Source organism: Oreochromis aureus, linkage group 19 (genome assembly GCF_013358895.1).
Source record: "Oreochromis aureus strain Israel breed Guangdong linkage group 19, ZZ_aureus, whole genome shotgun sequence".
In the NCBI taxonomy this organism is placed as follows: Eukaryota; Metazoa; Chordata; class Actinopteri; order Cichliformes; family Cichlidae; genus Oreochromis; species Oreochromis aureus.
This window is the reverse complement of record NC_052960.1, coordinates 2,231,131-2,255,091: the sequence shown is the minus strand read 5'-3', so window position 1 is coordinate 2,255,091 and position 23,961 is coordinate 2,231,131. Positions and strand designations below refer to the sequence as shown.

At 45.1% G+C, this 23,961-nt stretch overlaps 1 protein-coding gene across 6 annotated transcripts in view; it reads left to right on the top strand.

Annotated features, from left to right (window-relative positions):
- The window catches only part of LOC116310428 (AT-rich interactive domain-containing protein 1B-like), a 157,861-nt gene that overhangs the window by 24,329 nt on the left and 109,571 nt on the right, over positions 1–23,961 (top strand). For all 6 annotated transcript variants that reach the window (XM_039603463.1, XM_039603464.1, XM_039603461.1 and 3 more), the window contains exon 3: positions 17,406–17,576. In XM_039603463.1, the coding sequence (XP_039459397.1) occupies positions 17,406–17,576 (171 nt within the window). The remainder of the gene's footprint in view (positions 1–17,405; positions 17,577–23,961) is intronic.

Sequence of the window (23,961 nt, the reverse complement as noted above, 5' to 3'; positions counted from 1 at the left end):
TCAAAAGATGCGTGAATTGCATTGATGATGGACGTGATTGCATCTCTCAGCAAGCCCTCTTTCTTAACCTCGGGATCAGCTGCAAACAGCAGTCCTGACTACAGCTGCGTCAGCGAGGGGGATTGTGGGTGATGTAAGACGTAGCACACACAATCCCCCATGATGCATCGCACTTCGGGGCTGAGACCTCAGCTTGTCACAGCCAAGCATGCTGGGTTGTTGCCAGGCAACGTGACGTCAACAAAGATCTGCGTTGGTCTATCTCTGTGATTTCCCTGGGACTGTGTGTGTGTGTGTGTGCGCGCGTGTGTGTGTGTGTGTGTGTGCGTGCGTGTGTGCGTGCGTGTGTGTGTGTGTATCTGGGGTTTTAACAGCAGACTAAAAGGTCTTTTTTGACTTTCTTTCATTATTATGATTAAACTCTGCAAAAGAATTAAGCCTCATTCGTCTTAAATATGAACCCCACGGTAATATGTATATTTCATCCTCTGCAGTTATTGGATATGTGTAAGGGCTCACCTCTATCCTTTGCGTAAGGCTCACATAATTAACCATTTTGTCATAATTTGACACATAATGGTTTGATTACTGGTGATGTTACTGGAATCTAATCTCTGGTACTCGCAGCGTGAAAGCACAGGTCGCTGGACAGTTCAAATCCCCCCATCTTCCCCCAAATTCATTAATTCACATGTCAGTGAGTGAAAACAGTCTCCTTGAATATGATTGATCACACAGAATGGGGCTCCTCTTAACATGAACTGTGCACGGTTACATTTCCAGTAATTACAGTGATCATTTTGTTTCGCCATAGTTTTCTTTTTCGACAAAAACAATCAATGCTTGAAGAAAAACTAACGCGCGAGGACAAAAACTGTGATGACATTTATTGACACTTTAGCCACTGAATCAAAACGAGATGAAAACGTTTTAGAGAGACGAGCTCCAATCACATCTAATGAAGTTGTGCAGAGGGCGGGATGAATTTGGAAGTGATCCAATCAGAAGTAAGCTCCTGCTGTAGGAAGGTTGATGAGAACATTTGATGTTCTCATGATTTGATTATGACAAAAATGAAAAGCTTGCTGTTAAAATTAAATTAAAGCTGATTAATAAGTCGGTGTTATTATTTCTGTTATTTCTGTTAGTGGTAGTATTTTTGATGCATATGTAACTATATGTTTGTGTGTGTTTGCATTTTCTATACAGATGCAATTAAAAAGGTGTCATATCTGCTCAGCGACATTTAAACACACTTACACCTACACGCTGCACACACACACACACACACACATTAAAAGCTTATGTGGAGACAGAGGTGAGAAGCTAAAAGCATATACAAACCCTTCTCTGAAAATTCGTGTAAACATCTCGACTGCACTATCATCTTTAATCTGCTTTTTCACCGATGGAAGGTTATTAGTGTAAACCCACTCGGTGAGTTTGGAGATGAGTCAGTGTTTCAGTGTGACCTCGATTACCTGTTCAGGCCCCGAAGCCTGATGTCAGGAGTTACCTCCGTCTCACACAGGCCTGCTCGGATATGTGCAGGCATGCCGATGCAATTGTGCGTGCACGTACACACACCAGCACGTTGTTAACAATGCATTTCACCAATTAAATTCTCCTCTCGTGGCTTCCTTTCCTTAATCCAGCCACAGGAGGCACGCACAGACGCCAGTCTCGATGTTGATGTCTCAGAGAGAAGGAAAAAACATCCTCTCCACCCCGACGAGCCTCCAGCAAATAAGCCTAGAACTTGCATTAGGTGTAGTTAGTGTCATGCTGTGTCTGCATGCGTGTGAGAGACAGTTTGAGTGTGTTAGAGAGGCTGAGAGACGGAGCGTGCATGTAAAGCAGTGAAGGAGAGTGTGCGTGGAGTGATGGGAGCCAGGACAAATATATCAGCAGAAGAAGGAGGGGAGGAAGGAGGAAGTAGAAGAAGGGGGCGGGTGTCTTGGGGATGACAGGGAAAAAAATACGTCCGTTTGGTGGAAGTGGAATGAAGTTGAAACGAGGAAAGAAACGAAAAAAGAAACTGTGCCGCCAATTCTAAGCGTAATTTCCTGTGATGTCAAAGTTGGCAGATGGAGAGGAAAAGGAATTTGAAGGAAACATTAGTGTTTGATGTGAAAAGAGGGGAGGGGTGATGTGGTGGGAGAACGAGCAGGAGAAAAAAATATCCTGGGAAATGAAAGAGAGAGAGAGTGAAAGAGAAGAAGGAAGGAGCGCGTGCGGGGGGTGAAAGTGTCAGCGGGTCAGGCAGAAACCATTACCAGTGTTGGCTGTTTGTTCCTTACACACTGGGCCAACTTAATAGAAGCCAAGCATTTAAAGTCAAGTGGAAATGTGGCTGACCCGCCACCTGTTCAGCACACACATACACACACACACACACACACACACACACACACACACACACACACACACACACACACACAACAGCTCCTCACAAACAGTCTGTCTTTCAGGGCTTTTTATAGCTTTTATCACCACGCTCACTTTGCAGAGATTATTTTTTGGGCCTCGTCTTTACACAGTAATCATCAGAGGGAAGAAGGAGAACAATAATGCATCAGTGTTCTTTAAAAAGCTTGGCTGCATTTGTTTCATCTGGGCAACAGCTGTGCACATTCCTAAATATTAAGCAACATCCAGAGACGGCGTGTCTCCGCTTTAGTTCGCTTCATTTGTCACGTTTATACAATAGTGTGTCCTTCAGTGCTTCTAAAAACAGCTGAAACCACAAAGCTAATGTGAAGCAACTGCATTTAATTTCATTTTATAAATAGTTGTAGACATTTAAGCATTTATTGGAATTAAATCGCTGCACTGTAAACCCATAAAATAAAAAAAACCTTCCTGCAGTATAAAGTCAACTCAGATATTTTCATTTAATACGACATATTTCTTCATTTGCATCCTCCATTAGATTAAGTTAATGTAAATGAGAAATAATTAAAAAGCACACTGTGTTATGTTAAATAAAGGCAGCATTTATTAGTCTTTTTAAATTAAAAAATAAGAACTCCTCACACTCTGACAGCATTACTTTTATAAGAGTTCACATGGCTCTCTGTGCACTCCTGTACGTGCGACGATGACAGTCGTCAAATCTCATTTCACATACAAATGAAATACAACCTGATGAGTTTAACAGAACAAACACACATCGAGTTAATATGATGCAATGTGTTATAATAATGACAACACCCCCCAACAAGTGCTGGATGCAGCTCTTTACAAAGGTGCCTGCACACTCGCGCTGCAGGCCTGAGTTCAGTCGGCGTGCACGGAGGAGGAAAATGGGTGAACAGTTTGCAGAGGATGTGAAGGCTGTTTTTAATTTTACTGCTTAAAAGGATAAGAGCGAGGCAGCAAAGTGCCAACTGAGCACAGGCCAGCGGCGATTATCCACTGCTGCTAACGCATCAGGTCTTTGCAAGCATCTGCACACACAGCATGCTAAGACAAAGCTTTGTGTTCATACTTGGACCGGATCGATCATGGTGTTTGAGTCCTCGTTAGGACGGGGGGTTGGATCGGTGGGCGGTGCTGTAGGTGGTATCCTAATTATGTGACAGTGCATGGGTTTGAATCCTGCGTGGGGCCTTTAGCTGCAGTACTGCAGCTTACTCCCACAGTCCGAGGACGCGCTTGTCGAGAGTGAACTCTCTGTGCCCCCCACCTCAGACCTGGATGGGCTCCAGCCCCCTTCGGCCTGAGGTGGATAAGCACAAGAACATGGGTGGATGCATCCATTATAATTAATGAGTAAATATTTATTTTCTATTTTTTGTTCCCAGCGCTCACTCAAGCTTATGATCATTTGTCTTCTATATACATTAATGTAACACAGCGATTAATAATGCACAGAAGAGCAAACACTGTAATCCTCTGTAAAAAGTGAAACCAACAGTTTACAGAATTACACCGCTGAACGGCATGCTGGGTAATGGCAGCTAGTCAAGTAGCTAGCCAGGTAGCATCCTCCATCACTCAACAGTGATGAAAACAAAATAATAATCTGTGAGCTGCAGATTTGGAGGTTTTATGGCTTTAAATGATTCGTATGTTTTGTGACACGCACAGATGACGCTGAAACATGTAAACAGGGATGAAGTCGTCTGAGTTTGGAAGAATGAGCCCGAGAAGACTTTAATTCAACGCAAACAGGAAAAAGTGTCATTTTGAGGGCCGACTCTGATTTTATTTCAAGGCCTCAGATTCGATTATTTATCGCTTGTTTTCATGTTTTTTTGGTCAAAACTACTAAATTTACTGAGCTTAATTCATGTTTCCTGCTTAATTTGAGGCGAGATGCTGGACTCGTCTGACACGTTCATTTCAACAACGAAACTTTATTTTTTCTGTTCAGGAAGCAAATAACTGTAATTTGGTACCTTAATCAAAAAATAATAAAGTGTTTTACTGTTTATTTGTGCTTTTTTGTAAAACTCTATTGTCATAATTCACAGATAACAACAATAATTATGTTTTAACATTAAAAATATCATTTTGATTAAAGAGCTTGGACATGCTGGGAGATGAAACATTAGCAGAAACATACTAAATATTTTTGGAATTTCCTGAACTGTTCATTTAAAGTGAAATCAGTTGAAGTTTCCACAGCTTATTTTATTTCTTTACTGTGAGTTTATTGACATACTTCACGTCACGTATCAAACTCACCTGTGTGTAATTAATCACAGAAACGTCGGCAGCTTCTGTTTCAGGGGGGCTTTGTGCTCGCTTTCCCACTGCTGGAAAACGGGAGGAAAATCCAGGATTGTCATTAATAACGCCTGTCCTCGTATGACAAGTCAGAATGTCTGCTATGAAAACGACCTAACACAGATAATACTTTAAGCGATCCATTAGTGCCGGGGTGAAAAATGATTTTTCAGCTAATACATTCATACTTACACCCCCCGCTGTTTTAGTATTTTTGACTGAAAACATCTCAAACTGATGAAAGAGCTGAAGGACTGCAAGTTCTCACATCGTGACGGGACTCTCAACTAGCAATTTATTAAGGGCGGACGTGCTTGGAGGTCAGTCAGTTAAAGTGAAGTGCACGTGGACGGCACAGGCAGTAACTGTGAGCCAAATACTCCACAGGTGTCACATCAGAGTGACCGAGAGTTAGCCAGTGTGAACTGAAGGCAGAACTATCGTTGTTCGGACTCCATTCAGTCACTGCTTCCTGCTTCTGTCTCCATGTAGAGATGCAGACCGAGGGGGAAGGAGCGAGTTCGTCGGTTACCCATGTCTTTTGCTTTTCCCTCCCCATGTTGTCGTTCCAAACAGACACACTTTCTTTAATAAAAGCTGATGATGCCATTCGTGTTTTTATTAACCGTTCACGTCCTGATGTGGAGAAGTCACCTCTCCGTGGCCTCACCGATGTCGAGAGAGGGGGCCACTCGTTAGCACTCAGGGGCCCCGGGTGTCTCTGGGGTTAATGCAGCCTGTGCTGCCGGCTCTGACGGATGGCTGGGAAGCCCCACTAAATCAGCCCCTCCGCCAGGAAAGATGGAGCGAGAGGAGGGGTGGGGTGCAAAGGGGACCACTCCAGCTTCATCACAGCCCTCCCTTTTTGAAAAGCTCTTGAAACGTCGCAGGCTCCCCACTAATGTCATCCACACCGGTGCACATGACGCGCACTTTCTTTGTTCGAGCTCCTCCACCTTCAGACCAGCTCTCCACACCAACCCACGGGACCCCGAGCATTCTCACCTCACAATTAAAACAGGCATTAGGAGAGAGGGAGCGAGAAGGAAGGGCGGTATAAAGAACAGAGTGAGCCGGATTGAAAGAACAGGAAGACAACGATATGGAAAGGCTGATTAATTAAGGGTTCCTCTCTGGCTACAGAATAGATGAAGTTTCGGGATCAATTAATTAGCAAGCTAGCCTACGCACGTCAATGGCTCTAATAGCCTGCTCTCATTTGTAACTTTTATTACCCCGCTGCTGTGGAGTGGCTCTCAGCCAATCAAATGCCGCGTGGAGCCCATGCTACATGGCCATTAACTGGAAGGGGGGTGGGGGAAAACCCCTCCCCATCCAGAGTGGTTTAAGTGATGTTATCAGTTATGTCACTGTAAAGCTTCTATATGCTCTGCTGCACAAGAAAGATGGACTTCTGTCTGCGCTCAAACACATAATAACCTGTTTTCTACACATTTATTAGTGTATTTATATTTGACTCTGTGGATTATACTTTTTCACAAACGCAGCTGTCAGTTATTTCTCGCTGTTGCATTAGTCCTCCATCGCTCTTGCTCAGAGAGGTGAAGTAATGTTGGGATTTGATATCATTTCGTGCTGAACGCAGCGAGCGGGTGTAAAACGTCACAAACGGTGTGTCTTTGAAAGATCTGGGCTCGGCGCTCTGTGTCTGCGGCGCTCTATACGTGCCTGCTGATAAGATAAAAGAGCCGGGAGATGAAAGCGAGCGAAACGGAGGGAGCGCGAAAGAGAGGGAAAAGAAAGGGATGCTTTACGTCTTTCCGAGTTACAGAGGGATTAGTGGCTGCTCTAATTGGCTCACGGAGAATTCATCTCAGTTTTCATCCAGATTAGATAGATTGTTACGCAGGTCAAGTCTGGCATCTCACTTTCTGGGCTTCATTTGTACTGCGGAGTGCGGAAGTGCTGAGATGTGACACGCCGTCAACATCTGAGACGGCACAGCTTGGCATAATAACGCTGTTACCTAGATTCAGCTGCTGCTTTGTAAAAGGAGCAGACGAAGATGGGGCCTGTTTGTATAGCCTGGGTGTTAAATCAGCGAATAAACATCCATCTAATTGTTTTAAAGAGAGCAGCTTTTAAAAGTGTATTACTTACTGCTAAAAATATATTTACTTATTTAAACGGTCAGTTTACCCCCAAACAAAATCAAACTCTCGGGCCTGTTTATCCATCTCCATTCTTTCACTGTTGCAGAAATGTCTGCCGTCACTTAAATAGGATGTAACCAGAGGGCACAAATGAGCAGCAGCGCTGCTTTCCAGGAATCATAACCTGGTTAGCCCCAAAAAGGGAAGAGCTACAAAACTGTGATGTAGGAACAATTTTCTATCTACATCCACCAAACTAAAATTACAGCTCAGCTCAGCCACCACCACCCTACCAACACACACACACACACACACCATCAAAAGAGGTCAGACTCATGGAAACTCAGCGGTCCCCAGCCCCCGGGCCATGTACCGGTCCGTGAGTCGTTTGGTACCGGGCCGCGAGAGTTGAGGCTCGGGTGTGAAATTTATGGTTTTCAGGGTTTTTATCAGTCTTTATTTTTTTAATTGGTTTTATCATTAACTCGGTTTCCCTGGGTCTTTTCCCGTGTGTTATGAATAAATCTTCTTTTTTTTGGTACCAGTACTGGTTTTATTGTGTTGTATTTATCTGCGACACCTTAAAGGCCGGTCCGTGAAAATATTGTCGGACATAAACCGCCGCAAAAAAGGTTGGGAACCGCTGACTTAACTCATATTTAACATGGCCGGCCTTTCACTTGATCCCTGGATGAGGCTGCTCGAAACGTTTGGTCTCGGAACATTTTTTCTGCTCTTGGATCTCTATGATGTCATAGAGAGGGGATATCCCTAATATGGTAATCGTAGGCCCACAACTATGAAAGCAGCAGCCAATCAGCCCACAGAGTCCAAGAAGAGCTGAGCAGGTGTCCTGTATTTGTAGTCTTTACATATTTTAAAGGCTTTTATTCCACCCCAAGAACAAATCACGTAACTTGAACTATGGCAGCAGGGAGACGGCGGCGTGCCTACGAGCGCGTTAGCGTGGATCGACTTCAGCGATGTTATTAAAGGCGCTGCGTGCTCGTTGTCTGAAGAGCCGATCCTTCCAAAAATGCCTACCTGCCCTTAACCCTTTAACCCCGTCATCATCACGCCGCCAGCGCCTGATTGATCTGCGGCGCACAGAAGCGGCTCAGCCATCCATTGTGTCGCTGTCATTTAACAAGGCGGCGCCTCGTCGTGTCAGCGTCCCAGAAAGACAGCCTCGCAGCAGGGGATGTAAAATACGAGTATAATCTCCTGAGCTCACGGTGACCGCTAATGGCGAAAAAGCGTTTTTTTTTCCCCAACTCAAAGCAACCCCTCCCCTTCCCCTCCACCTTCTCCCCGTTCAGATGTAATTGACATGACTCCTACACAAGTTCAAGCCTGTCATCACAGCAAGCGGTGAAAAACGAGCCGAGCCGGCGTGTGTCGAAATGATTGATCTGAAAGACGTTTCGGGGCTATTTTGCGCTCAGTTGTGATGTTTACATGTGTCGTGAGCCTTCTTTTCTTGGTAATTTAATGATGATGATTTTCTGTCTGTCAGGACTGAGTCGAGTTTGAGTCTGAGCTGGTGTTATTTGGCGTTCCTTCTGAATTTCCAGTATAATCATTGAGAAATTCTGTGTCAAGACATCGCACTGATCTGTTTTTTATTTTGGGATAACTGGCTGTACCTCCCTCATTATCAGCACTTGAATCCTTTTCACTTCACCCGCTCTTCGCCCTCCTCCTCCTCCTCCTCCCTCGCTTATTTAGCTCCATGTTTGACCCTCGCTGAATCACATTTGCTTTTTTCTCACTGCCTCTTTCTCAATTTCCCCTCGCGTTTCTGTCTGTCTTGGCGTCAGATTGGGGTCAGGAGTTTAGTAGGTGAAAAACATTTGGAGCCGGTGGCGCGGGGCCCAGAGCCTCTCGCAAAAAAAAAAAAAATGAAATAAATAAATAAATAAACGGCTGTTCACACACACATTACGGAGAGCATTAACCTGGCCTGCTCTGCCTCTCCAAATGCCTCCATTACGACTCTGCCTAGAACAACAGAGCCACTGCTAGTCAGCCAGCAATAAAATGCCAGCGACGAGCGCTCCCTTTGTGCATGCTTCTTTTTTTCCATCAATTGATGCGAGCAGAAACTGAGAATTAGAGAGAGGGAAAAATAAAGAGAGGCAGACGGGGGGCAGAGAGCAGCCTTTGGCAGCCTTCAGAAAAGGATCCAAGATGGAAATATAAAAAAGCTTGTGCGTCTATCGGTTGATGGCTACACTATCTGCTCGCGTTCTCTCGCCGTCAGAGCGATTTGATGCTATCAGCGGGTCAAGAAGTCACACTCCTTCAAAAGACCGGCTTATGTTTTCATTTGGGAAGAGAAAAATCTTGCAGTATATGAAGCGCACTGTGCAGAAAAATGCCGGCAAATTCACGTTCCTTTCTTAAAATGAATTTATTTTTTGTATCTTTAATATTTGGCTCCAGATTTACTGGCATGGGAGTGCTGCGTATCCCTCCTGTCCCTCAGTTTTTTCTCCCATTCCTCCCTCAGCACCCGAGGAGTGAGCTTAGGTGTCAAGGGCCTCCCAGTGTATGAGGAGGGGGAGGAGCCAAAGACAGAGAGATCAAAGAGAAGTATGGAGAGAGAGAGACGGAGAGCGGCGTCACCTTGGGGGGAGAGAGATAGGAGAGCGATGACGAGAGCCGCATCCCCTCTCCTGCTCCCTTATGTTTAATCATGAGCCCGTTGGTGCTGATCCTTGCCTCCGACACTTTGCATTTCATTAAGGGACTCACCTTCGTTTGCAATTCACCGCTGGATGTGGTATTGACTCCGAGTGGCTGATCTTATCACCACACAAAGCTGGAGACACTGGTTGATTTGTTTCGGTCCGGAGTGGAATAATAACCTCCTGACGGCTGCACCGGCTCAGCCCGGTGCTGTTCTTTACATGTCAGCCTTTTGCATTGCAGAGATGGCAGAGGCGATAGTCACGTCCTTGTGCTGCAGCAGAACGTGTGCACAGTTATGACGCTTTAGACGTCGGCGCGTCTTGAAAATTAGAGAAAAAGTCAAATTCCCACAAAAGATCAGAGCTGAGTTTGAGGTGAAAGCATCAGCTGCACAACATGAAACAAAAGCATCTTTAGCTCGAGCCACGGCGGCAACGAGCTGAGCATTTCCAAAACTGACAAGATGGGGTCAAACAATTAGGAAATGGTGATTTTTCCTAAAAATGTAGCATTTTCTGGAGGATTTCAACAACACGTAATGCCCTCTGAATTCTAATTTGGCTTTGTGATTCTGTGAGAGCATCTCAGTTATGTTGAAATGTTTTTATTTCCACGTTAGAAAAAGCAGTCCTGAGAGTTATTGTGATACCGCTGCACGTTTTCATTGTTTTGACTGACAGCTCTGTCAGCACTGCCATTTCTCTCGTACCTTTTCCCCGCTGTGCTCCCTCGCTGAAATTTCCTTTGATTATCCGCCATTAAGTTCGCTTTAAGACTTGCCGACCTGCTGGAGAATGTAAATATGGAAAAGAAAATATCCACTGTTTCATTTTGCGCTGTGTTTACAAATGTCATTATTGTAATGCAGCCAGCTTTTGCATAGTCACATTCAGTCTTTGAGTGATGCTATGATTAACCAGCGCGACTATAATTCAGCTGTGAAAAGGCCGTCGATCGTTAGAAGGTGCGTACCAAGCATGCAGATACACTGTGAGGACTCACACGTGTTACAGGACGGATTTGGAGCTCTGTGGAGTCGTTACGCAGGTCAAGTCTGGCATCTCACTTTCTGGGCTTCATTTGTACTGCGGAGTGCGGAAGTGCTGAGATGTGACACGCCGTCAACATCTGAGACGGCACAGCTTGACAGAAGACTTTTGTCATTTAAAAAAAGAAAAACGAACACCGCTGGAAACACAGTTACTGCAGTTTTCATGCGTTTTCGTAGCCGGTCAGCCAGCTCACAGTTGCAGGGCGTGTGGAGTCGACCCCGACTATGACAGATCCCAGTCACACACACACACACAGACCATCATTCACTGTCACACCTGTGGTCAGTTTAGAATCAGCAGTTAAACGATCACTTCAACACTGTGCCGACCTAAAGTGTCTAAAGTCTTACATTTTATTTATTTAGTTTTTATTTGTATTTCTTTTTTTAAACTGTAATATATCATATATCAGTATCACATTTATCAGTGTGTGAAAGAAGCATCTGCTCAAAGCCTCGTCTGTCTGGCTCAAACAGACCAAACTGGGAACATTTCCTCCATATTTTAGTTTCATTTTCATTCATATTATAACTTTGATTTTTTGCTCTCTTTTATTTAAGTTAACCAAGCAGGTTTTTTAAATTATTATAACACCTAGTTTTAGTTTATCAGTCAATCAATCAGGTCAAATCAGTTTTATTGATAAATGATGTCCTGATCAGATGATGTGAGGCTGCTGCTGTGATGCATGTATGGCATGCATGCATGCATGGCATGCATGCATGCATGCATGTATAGATCAGAGGCCTCAGAGGGACAGCAGCCTGTTTTATTCTGCAAATAACAAATTGTAAAGTGACTAAAATAAGTTTTCAGAATATTTATGCTGAATTGATTTTTTTGTTGGTGGACACGATGCGTCCCGCAGAGGAAATTAAGGAGTTTTTCATTCCAGAATGAAAAAATTAAAATTGGAGTCTGATGATGAAACGGCAACAAAAACAACATTAAATATTTGGAAAACAGCTTTTTTCTGTGATATTTTACCGACTGCCCGCAGCAGTCTTTTATAGTTAAACTAATGTGATAAAGTATTATCATACACTGAAAAATGTGTGCGCATACTGGTGATGCTTTGTTTGCTGTTTGGCATCGGTCACTTTACGATGATAGCAGCGCCTCGTTGAGCTGCCGCCCTGTCCAGCCTGTTGACTGTTTGCTGCTGTGCATCACGTCCATCCTTAAAAGCGCGCAGGCCTCGTATCCGGAGCTGTTCTTGTATCTGTCATCTTGCTGCCCTTCCTCTCTCATACAGTTTTATCTTTATTGCTATTTTGCATTATCCCTATCCCTGCTCTCAGGCTCATCTTCCTTCCTGTGCTTTACTTTTTCTCTCCACATATCTGTACGTCTGCATCACTTTCCCTCTCTGTCTTTATCACGTGAACCATCGCTTTATCTGTGGCTTTAAGTATGGCAGCGTGTAACACCCGTCCTCTATCTCCCCTCCGACTATCTATCCATCTCTGTCTCTCTAAACATCTTCCTTTGCCACTTTCTCTGTATCTGCTTTTTTTTCTTGCTGTTTCAGCCTCTGGTTCAGTCTTTTGTCAGCTCATCGAACTTCCTGCTTCTTGCTACACTTTTTAACTTTTCCATTTTAAGCAGCAGCTTCGCGGTGGCCGACGAGCACAATGGCACGTGAATGTTAATGGCGATCCTGTGATGTGTGGGCCTGTCAGGCCTGTCAGTGCGTGCGTACGAGTGCGTTTAGGGGTCGGGGTGGTGGCACCGCTTAGCGCTCTGGTTGGCTGAGTCCATCTGTCACTCAAAAATGGGTAACCTGTGGTCCCGGCCAGCAGCCACCCGTAGCGGCGCTTTGACAGTGTTATGAAAATTCCTGTCTATTGCTCATTGGCCCAATTGAATTACAAGCAGCGCCTTGTTCCGTGCAAGGTTTTTAAACGGCTGATTTAAGGCACACACACGCTCGTGCACGTACACACACACACACACACACACACACACACACACAATGAGGGTTAGCGCAGCTATTTATTCCCACCATTTGCAGAGCAGGAAGATATTGTCTGCCTTTTCATACGAGTCTTGTTTTGATAGATTTTTGATTGAGTTATTCTCAGTGTTTGCGCTCGTGTTTGTGTCTTTGTATCTTAATATGCCGCCAAGGCTTTTGTTTTCATCACACTGTTTCTGCAGTTTATGGTGAATTATTTGCTTCACAGGACGTCTATTCTGCGTCATTTCTCCCTACAGCACTTCACATCTGTTGTCATTTCATTACAGACATTTATTTGACACTGTGCGCCTGCCAAGACTCTCTGGATAAAGCACACTGTTATTTTGTCGGCTTCCACACACCTGAGTGGAGGGAAAAGGCAGAAAATGGTCTTATTTTCTACTTCCAGCAGTTATTTTTATTGTTGTAACCGGCAGCACAGCGAGTCTGTTTATCACCGAGCATATTCTCAGTCAAAGAGAATCAGGTTTCAGACAGCTGGTGTGTACTCAGCAGGTACAGTACATTCATACAGTCGAGCCCAGCAATCAAACAGAAGCTGCATTTGAATGACTCTCTCTTCCCTCCCAAAGCCACAGTGACAGGTTGCTACTTGTTAGACCTCCAGTCAGCCTGCTGCCTGTGTGTACTGATTTGACTGACTGTCGGCATTTCTGCCTCTTTCTTGTTTGGCTCTTCTGCTGCTTTCCCCGATTGTCTGTGTACCTGCTTGCTTTTTTGGCAGCAGCTCTTCTCAAATGTTCATTTAACTACAAAAAAATCTGTTTTTCAGAATAACCACCTTTGACGGCCCCGTCTCATCTTAATGACCTTGTAGTACCATATCACCCTATTAGAGCACTTCGCTCTCGCTCTGCAGGCTTACTTGTTGTTCCTAGAGTATTTAAAAGTAGAATGGGAGGCAGAGCCTTCAGTTTTCAGGCCCCTCTTCTGTGGAACCAGCTTCCAGTTTGGATTCAGGAGACAGACACTATCTCTACTTTCAAGATTAGGCTTCAAACTTTCCTTTTTGCTAAAGCATATAGTTAGGGCTGGACCAGGTGACCCTGAATCCTCCCTTAGTTATGCTGCAATAGGTGTAGGCTGCTGGGGGACTCCCATGATGCACTGGGTGTTTCTTCTGCACTCACTATGAGTTAACAGACCTCTCTGCACTGAATCACACTTGTTATTTTGTCTTTATCCTGTTTTCCTTCTCTCACCCCAACCGGTCGCAGCAGATGGCCCCGCCCCTCCCTGAGCCTGGTTCTGCTGGAGGTTTCTTCCTGTTAAAAGGGAGTTTTTCCTTCCCACTGTGGCCAAAGTGCTTGCTCATAGGGGGTCATATGATTGTTGGGTTTTTCTCTGTATGTTTTATTGTAGGGTCTACCTTACAATATAAAGCACCTTGATGCGACTGCTGTTGTGATTTGGTGCTGTATAAATAAAATTGAATTGAGTTGATGGCGCTATAAGCTCTTTCGCTGTACATATAAACAGTGGGCTGATGTCGGAGCGGCCCGTGCAGACGGCAGTGCTGCTGGTTAATGGGCGATCAGCTGGGAGAGCGGTGTTGTTGAAAGTAGCACACATTCTGCATTCGGTGATGAAAGAGGATGAAGAAACTCAGCCACAGTCATCCATTCACAGCTTTTAAAGCCTCTTACACTTCCTGTCAATGAAAGTCCACTACTCACTTTGCTAATGCTCGTGATACGATGATGATGATGATGTTGAATGAAGCACTTCTTGTGGAGTCTAATTCTGCCTTAATTCCTCTACAGACTGTCCAAATGGCTCGCTGTGGACTGAGTGTGTGTTTCTGTGAGCCAATGATGAGCTACGTATCTGAAAAACATTTGTTTAATGTTAGCGACGTGCTTACGAGGACGGCATTAATCCCGAAAAGACTCAACTGTCACATTATCCCAAATATTTCGAGCAATGTTCAAACCTGTAAAATCTGCCACTTGTGTCGATGTGTTTCATCGATGAATCGATTGGTATCATTTCTCACACATGAATGTATGTTTGATGTGATTGTTCTGATCAGGGACTGGACACCCTACAGCTGACCTGAACACATATATAACTATCTGTCACATTATTAAACATCGTTCATTTTAATTTAAATGAGAAGAATGAATATACATTCATATTAATTCTCATGCATTCTTGTGTTTATATGCACCTGATTCCTACCTGAGAGCACCACACAGGTGATCCCACACTTTTCCATGACATCATCCATGTCCACACTTTATATTCAGTGCAGTGGAAGACAGTGGGCTATTCAAGTACTCAGCAGTACAATAAGAGCCACACTAAGAATTAACCATCGCTTTAAAAAATAAAATGTGTAGTTATTTAATCAGCTTGTTCACAGCACACATTTTGACCAGTCCTAGCAGGAGAAGCTGTAATAGCACTAATTACATTAACAGTGGCTTTGATCCATGTAAGGGTCTCTGTGCGCACAATACAAGGCCTCCACATGATATGCAGCCACTGTTAGTGCTGTAATCAGCTGGGTAGCCTTAGATAAAAAGGAATGCACCTCGTAAAGCCTCACAGGACTCAAACTATAAGTCACTGCACTTTGAAAACTTGAAGAGCTGGTGTATTTACACCCTTACAGCAGCTTCCTTCTAATAGAAAACAAAGAGAGTTAGCAGTTGTGACTGATGGGTCCAAACTGCATTTTTATATCCAAATTCAAAGACCAGACCGAGTCTGGTGGAGTTTATTATCTGCTCCTTAGCTTTCCATCCTTTTGTAAGGAGGGTATTTGTAGCACTAAGAGGATCTTTTCTGGAGGTGCAAACCGAAACACGCTCTCTCTGTTGGACCTGTTTTTCTGTGATTTGTCTGTCACGCTGCCCACGTCTATCTGCTCCTCCGTCTATCTGTCACTGTCTGCCCGTATCCGTCGGCCTGCCTGTCATCATATTTGTCTGAGGAGGAAAGAAACCCACCCGTGGTTGTCTGGTCTCGATCTCCATGGCGACCCGATCCTGACCAATCCCGGAACAGTAGCATTCCAGTCGAGACCCACAGTGTTACGGCGGCCTGTCATCACCGACGGCGGGATAGAGTTGCTTCTGTTAAGTCGGAGTGGCTTTGATCCACAGCTAATGGCGTGTGTGACAGACAGAGGGAGAGAGTTTGTTTGTATTTCTTACTTTAGCAAATCCCTGCGAACAGACGACTGTGCATTCACTTAAGTATGTCGGAATCAGATACTGTGTGTGTGTGTGTGTGTGTGTGTGTGTGTGTGTGTGTGTGTGCGCGCGCGCGTGTGTGTGTGTGTGCGCGTGTTTCCCCGGCTTGCAGTAATGAATCCAGTGGTGCTGTTGGCATGAGCGGGGCCATGCTATTAACCTCTCTGCCAGCTAGACTGATCTCACCCTGTCTGTCTGTCTCATCGGCCTAATGACACACTCTCACACTCGAAGCACAACACACTCACACACACTCGTGCACAGAAACCTGTCCTTCCTAATCAAATTTCCACTGAAGTGAAAAGTATTCCACATTGTCCAATCATCTCCATTCAGAGAGTCAAAAAGCTTCTGCCGGTGCGGAGAGAATATTTCTTTTTTTATGACCCACTCAAAGGAAGGTACTCTTCAAAACTGTTTGAAATGTATTAATCTCAACTGTTCCTCTGCAGCCAGATCAGATTTTAATATTTTTACACCAGCCATCAGTTACTGCATGACTTTTACGAGTGGGTTTCCTCGCTCACAAGAGTCAGAGTAAAACTCCAGCGTTGCTTTTAGTCTGACGAGGCAGCAGTGCGGCGGTTACGTCACGCTGGAGTCCCCTCTAACGCCATCCTCCATAAATCACTCTGAGTTTGAGTTTTACTTTGCCAAGCCTGCCACAGGAGATTTAAAGGGACATTTCAAAGTTTAGGACTCGGGGCGCACGGCTTCGCTCGCGCCCCAAATTACAGCCTGTGTGCACGTTTAATGAGTTTGCGGCAGAGCTCCTGGCGGAATAAAAAAAAGCCACATGACATAATGGGGAAGAAATATGACATGAAACGTGCTGTCATATTGCTTCACCCGTGGTCGTAAATGTTGTTTAATAATGTGCGTTTGTGTGCATGCGTGTGTGCGTGCGTGTGATGAGAAAACCCCAGCCTCCATAGGAAATCCGCAGAGGAGCGAGGAGCACCTGGCGCTGTCTGTAGTCATAACAAACGACAAGAAGGGATTAAGGCTAGATTTGTATTTGTGCCAGCTTGTTACATGCATTCCCTGTTCACATTCTCTCTCATAACCACCATGTAATGCAGCATTGGCACTTGGCATGGCTTCGCCCTCCTGAGTTAGTTTTTTAACCGCTCTTGCTCTGGAACGCCGTGGCTCATCCGCGTGTCCCTCATTAAGGTCACGGCCTGGGACGGCGACTACAGTAATATCCGGCGCACCTCATCCCATCTGCGAGCTGTCCGAGTCGGAGTTAATGTAGAGAGCAGGATGCGTTTGGCAAGGCAGAGGACATAAAGTTAGCGGTTTCTGCAGCGTGAGTTCATTAGGCAGAGCGCTGCTGGGAGGCGCGTGTCAGCCTGCAAGGAGCTAAATTAAGAGCCTCTCGCTGAGGGACAATCACACCAATTGGAAAAAAGGATAAGGGACAGTTTGTGTAGACCTGTGTGGGATGCTTTTGCTTCTGGCAAATGTATGATTGACTACTGCAGTATGTTACCTGCCACCTGCTTTGATATCCTACTAATTGCACCTGGCAGCCTCTCTGCATTGCTTTTAATTTAAAGTGAAAGTCTTGCTCTCAGTCCTGACCTTAATACCTCCCCTCTAACTGTCGTGTGGTTGGTTGTTTCAGCAGGTGGTGCCATATGGCCAACAGGGGATGGTTGGATACAGCCAGCAGCAGCAGCAGCAGCAGCAGCAAGGGGGGCAGCAGGGAACCCCTCCGTACTTCAGCCCCCCTCATCAGACCCCTCCAGGACCAACCCCAAGCTCCTACCTGCAGCCTCGGCCGCCACTGCAACAGGTACCAGCACACGGGCCGTAAACCGAGACCAGTGAGGCTTCCTGCAGGAAACAGCTGTGCACACATTCACGTTTACTTCCCCTTTACATGAGGAAAGAGTAAATAGTAGCCATAATTAATCAACACAACGAGGTTTCATCCAAATCTTTTTCCATGTTTGAGTTGTGCTGAGATTGGAAAAAGCATCTGAACAGAGGAACTGTGTGTGTGCATGTATTCATATCTTTGTGGGGACCAAAAATTCTGGTCCCCACATGTTTGAAGACATGTTTGAGACTCAAAATGTGGTTTTAGTGTCAGGGTTACAATTGGGTTAGTGAAAGCATTATGTCAATTAGCTGTCCCCACAAGATATGAAAACCTGACGTGTGTGTGTGTGTGTGGGGGGGGGGGTCCAGGCCCATTACTCTTTCACATTATTCATGAGACATATTTTAGGTAGAGCTCACTCTCTGCGTTTCGAAATATTTGACTGTTTTCTCGAAGCACGCACACTGTGCAGAAACATTTGCATGCAATGCGTGTTTCAGAGATTGGACAATCATAGTGTATAAACACATATTGTATATTTTCAATGAGCACAGGCCTGCCAGTGCAAACCGAATTCTCAGAACAACAAAGGGCCTGTTCTGCAGATATGGATCGAGACGTGTCCTGCCAAGTTTTAGCGTGATGTTCTGTAGAAGATTTCCACTGGGAAGCTGGCTTCAAGCAGTTGTTTTTTCTGAGTTGAGTGAAGTCTGCCCATGTGTTTCCCATCCACTCTGCAGCCAGAGGGATCTATCTATCAGCCTGAATGGAGTGACTCTGGCTCGCAGTGTTGCCCTGGATCATTACAGAGAGAGCAAAACAGAGCAAAGGAAAAAAAGTAAAACGGGAGAAGACGGGAGAGATTACAGAAGAAGTGGACGGGAAAGGACGGATCAGACTGAAGAGGAGGAAAGAAGATCAGTTTGAACAGGATATGTCAGATTATGGAAACAGTGGTGCCGCGAGCCCTTCCGCAGGATCATAGCTGATAAAGGCATTTAGTTTAATTCAGTCAGGATTGCCTAAAAAAAGAGCACTTCAGTGTGAGGCAAAAGGCTGAAGTGGCAAATAAAAAAGTACATAAAATAGCGTGCATTAATATGGATCGAGCATTAACAGTAACATCACAGTGCAGCTGCAGATATGTGTTGATGATATCCGTGCAGCCAGTGCATGACTGAGCACTGCACACTGCAACACGGATCAGGATGCTTTCCCTCTATAATGATGCATGTTATCCTTCATTACAGAGAACATCCATGCAAAGAGACGTCATCCGACACATGCACTGGATAGGCCGTTATCTGCGCAGGCTGACTGCCGTTTGGCGGCGGCGGTTAGCTGTTATACTGTGATTTACCGAGATGTAGTTAAAACTTTCTTCGGCAGACTTGAATACCGAGCGCACCGAGACGGAATGCTGAGCAAAAAGCCATCGTTAGCACAAAAGCAGGTTGTCAAAAAAGGAAATCATCAGTGTTAGCATATAGTAATTTTCATGCTGAGTGAATGTTTCAGCCAGCGCGCCTTTTGTCTCACGCTGAAAAAGCTCTTACTCTTGTTTCCTCACTTAACATGCTCACACACACAGGCTGTGCAGCCTACTGAGCAAACATTAGTCACTCTAACTGGGAGAGGCTGAGATCCATGGCCGCGTTGACATTTGGTGACAGTAATGGTGTGTTTTCATCATTGCCGATCACACGGCGGCAATTGACCCACGCTGACATTTATATACCAGGTAGTTCTGCCCGAGTGCTCCCATTGGCCGAAGTCATTTCACCTGTGCTGATAAGTCCCATATTGGTTGCTATGCCAACTTGTGTGCTGACCGGGGAGCTGGTCTCCCTCTGTTTTTCATTGTTATGCAAGCGTGCTCCTTTAAGGGCAGGCACACAAGCTTGTTACGGCTACATGAAAGGCTCGATACCTTCGGCAGCTTCCCACCATCTTTACCTGTAATCACGACGCCCTTCCTGCGTGTTGAAACAACGGTGCAGCATTTAATGTTGCTTTAGCACAGCAGGCAGTGAGTCGCCACCTCCTGGTTCCTGCCTGTCTGTCACACTAAAGACCCGCTAAATTCATTCTTTCCATCTTCTAATAAGCTCCCGGCTTGGATGCAGTTATGTTGCAGCCATTTACACACATACTTTACATATTATTAGGAACAAAGTGGATCTTTAGCATGTACAGGCATACATGTGGAAGTAGCCAAACATTTCCAGTATTTCAGCAGTTTGTGCTGCAGTAATTACTGAAAATTCACAATATTGATCATTAAAAAACATGACATTTTAAACATAACAAAAACAAGCAAGCGCGGTGGCATTAAGACAAAGTTAATTGGTCATCGATTGAGCGAGAGAGGATTTTCGAGAGGGAAACAAATACCAGGAAATACCAGAATAAATTTAAAGAACAAAGAAACGCGGTGGCCGGCTTTGATTTTGGATCTGAGAGGTAAACACGTTTGGAAAATTGAACTTACACGGCGAGCTCGGCCAAGATTACAAATAGAAGGTTTTGTGTGCCTTCAGCTCGGCGCTGTATCGCTTTCATTTTTCTGTTCTGAGCGAGCGTGTGGCTTCCTGTCACTTTTGTACACTGTGTCTGCGTGTACACTAATCAGCCGAGTGCGCCGCGGCAACTCGGAGCTGCGAAAAGGTCAAACGGTGACCTTTGTCTGTGATTCTGGGCTGAAATGAGACATGATGCGAGCCGCACAGAGCGGATTACACGCATACGCGCGATAGCCAGCGCGCGCCAGATTAGGATGTCATTGTGGTATTGACCCCTGTTTTTTGACCCCGCATTACTCTGAGAAATCCAAGCTGAAAAGTTCTTTATTTTGTTCTTCCGGCGCTCTCCGCGGTTCCTTTCCCCCCACTCCACTCCCATTAACCCTAGCCAGAGGACATCCTCCAGTTGATGGAACCATTCCAGCTGCCTTTGACACAGAATTTGCTCTGCAACCGACCGCTATTAGCTGGTTTTGTAACAAATCGAAGTGAAAACGCTGCCTTTCTTTGAGTCTATTGCACTGCTGTGACCTCATCTGATTGCAAGGAGCAAAGCAGGCTAAAAAGGCATTTCGAAGACATCAAGGCTCATACAAAAAGTAAAAATATATATATTTTCCACCAGGGAAGGAGTGCGCTTTGAAAAAAATAAAAGTGCATGTGCTGGTAGATTTTGAATGGCTGTTTGAGAAAGGCAGATATTTTTAAAGCCATGATTATGAGTAACAGTAAAGTTTATTTGACCCTCGTTTTTACCACGTGAACTACTCGATTGTTCGTATATGAACAAGATTCCACCTAATCGTGTGGGATTAATCCTCTTTAAAAAATAAAATTGTAACAAGAATTACTCCTGCTATGTGGAAAAATATTTAAAAGCCCATTTTTCTGGAAGTAAAGTTTAAAGACGCCCTATAAATATCACGACCCTCAGTGTTGGCGGCAGCTCCGTTGTGAGACAAATCACTTAAAAGGAGGAAATGTGCGCCCTTTCTTTCTCTTGATGGCTATATTACGCTTCACGCTCGGCAGATGAAGCGAGTGATATTTTGTTACCGTGTTACACACTCCGCCTCATAAAAACGAAAACGAGAGAGCTATAATTTCAAGAATTTGGAGATAATTTTTTATGGCGTGTTTGCTTTATTGGGTAGTATACAGCACAGTATGACAGGACAGACTGGAGGGGGTGAAATGCAACGTTGGCCAACTGCCAGACTTAAACTCATAACGTTGTAAGGACACGGCGCAGGCTTTGATCAGCTACTCCACACTATTTAATTTTTCACTGAGGAACAGTGTGTTAAATTGATGTTTGCAGAGTAATTACATGCAACAGAATATAGGCTTGTTTAAACTCTATGCTGGATGTTCTATTCAGCGGTTTTTGGGTGACTGCTACAGTCATCTGGATTCGACTGCGAGCCTTTGGAAAAGGAAGTGAGTGGAAAAAAAATACCACCCATCCCACTCTCTTTTGTGAAACTGATTCCAATTTCTCTATTGACTGTTTCCCCTTCCTGCCTGAGAGTAGCCCCTGGGGAGGGGCGCTTTAGTACAGATGAACTCTCAGCTGATTGGAGGAGACACAGCCTCTTTGCAGGGACCTACATGGGAGGAAGCTGATTCATTGGGTTAGATGCTTTCAAGTGACTTGAGCACAACGGTTTTCCATCCGTGTCAGCTGTCAGAGGAAAGAAGAAAAACATGACCAATCTTGCAGGTCTCCCTTTTAACGCGCTTTCCTTCAGCTTTATCTTGAATTGGATAGTAACTGCTGCATGTGTGCCTGCTGTGCAGCGCTGCGTCACTCATCAAAACTCTGAAAAGGTGAACAGCAAAACCTCGTGAGAGACGTGCATCTGTAAAATATAGCTCAGAAAACTGGGAGACAGCCAGGTGCATGCAGATATAATTTAAATATAGTTTGGTATCAGAGTATGATATCTAAAGAACAATTTCCCTGAGTGATTCTGCGTGTTAAGCAGTGCATTTACTTTATTTTACCGGTTATTTGAAGCGTTGCTGAATGTTTCTGTGTTTCCACAAATACATTAAAAACAAGAAAGTCCAGCTTTACTGCGTTCATGGAAATTCAGACAGTCAGTAGCAGCTCGGTGCTGCTAACCAAGGTGCTGCACTGGATTAATTCATTATCAGTGAGTGTGAGCACATCTATAAAAGCAGACATTTTGGCAGTTTGTTGGTTTGAAGAAGTGCACATTCCAGCAAGTTCCCCCCAAGGTCCGATTGTGCAACGCTCAGAGAAACTGCAAAAACCCTAGAGCGTGTTCGGGGTTAAAGTTCATGTCAGTACAATTAGAAAAAGGCTGAGCAGGTATGACTTGTTTGGTAGGGTTGCTGGAGAAAGCAAGTTTTATCTGAAAGAACCACAAGACTGCCGGAACAACGACGACACCAAAGTGGAGATATTTGTCTGTGGTGAGGAAACCCAGCACCTCACACCAGCTGTCAGCACGGTGGAGGTGGGATGAGGATTTGAGTGGACCTTGACTTCCTCTGTGTACCAAAGTCAGCCCATCTGTGTGACTAAAGCTTGGACCAAACTGGGTGATCGACAGGACAAAGATCCCAGCGTAGCAGCAAAGGTCCAACAGAACGACTGAAAAAGAAAAGAGTCAACGTGCTGCCAATAGTCCAGACATCAGCCTCACAGAATCGCTGTAGCGGCACCTTCAGAGCTGTGCATGGACGCATGCCCGACTTTCTACATGACTGTAAACACTTCTTTTTGGTCACCTACAGTTATATTCTCCAAAGGCCTCACCAGTGTAGGGGAACTGTGCTTAGCTCCTTAACAGCTCCCAGCTCTCCCTAAGACCCGATGTGAAGTAATATGAATACTTCCACAGTTTAAAGGCGGCGCTCTCGGCCATATTGCTCATTGTTAAAATAAGGACAATGTGTCGATTTAACTGTAAACATTTATTTGAAAACATAACTAAAAACTGCATCTCGAGCAACAAAACTAATCTTACAAGGGCAAAGGAATCAGATTACTTTAATGCATCGTTTTGTAACACATTACACTAGACTTGCATACATGTCAAATTCCCACAAACGGGTTCATCGATTGGGCCCACTTCCAGTTTGTCATTTCCTATTTCCTGTCTGTCACCTCTCTGCCCCCACCCGGCTACAGCAGCAGGCCCTTCCCCCCACCCTCCGCCACCCCCGCTTTTAATCACACCAGGTTAATTAAAAGGCCACGGTGCCTTTCTGTGGCCCCCCTCCCCCCTCCGACTTTATTACCCCCTCGCTGTATACTTGCTCAGCTGCCTCACAAAACTCTTTCAATCACACGGAAATGGGAGCTCACCTTGGTGATGGCGGAGAGGTTGAGGGGACGGAGAGGAGGAAATGAGAGCCGGGAAGCGGTGTGTGTGTGTGTGTGTGTGTGTGTGTGAGAGAGAGAGAGAGAGAGAGAGAGAGAGATTCAATAGGAAGTGATAGGAGTTGCACTAAAGGTGTGCGTGTGTGTTGTGGGGGCATGGTGTGTGGGTGGGTGGGGCACCTAAAGTTCAATGTCATTAATTGGTCACCATTTGAATATTAAGAGAAGAACTCTGTTAATTAACGGGATATTAAAAGTGCTGCTGGCTGGAAGGGGGACGGGCGGAGGGAAGGGTGGGGTAGGCTGCGGAAATGGAGGGCATATGGCGAGATAGAGAGGAGGAGGAGAGAGAGAGAGAGAGAGCGAGCGAGGCTGGGCGCAAGGTGATAAGAGGGAGAGAGAGACGTCCGTGGGTAAAGGTCTGGCAGTGGTAATTTGCGGAGAGCCGCGTTAATTGTCATAACCTTTTAAATGGCAG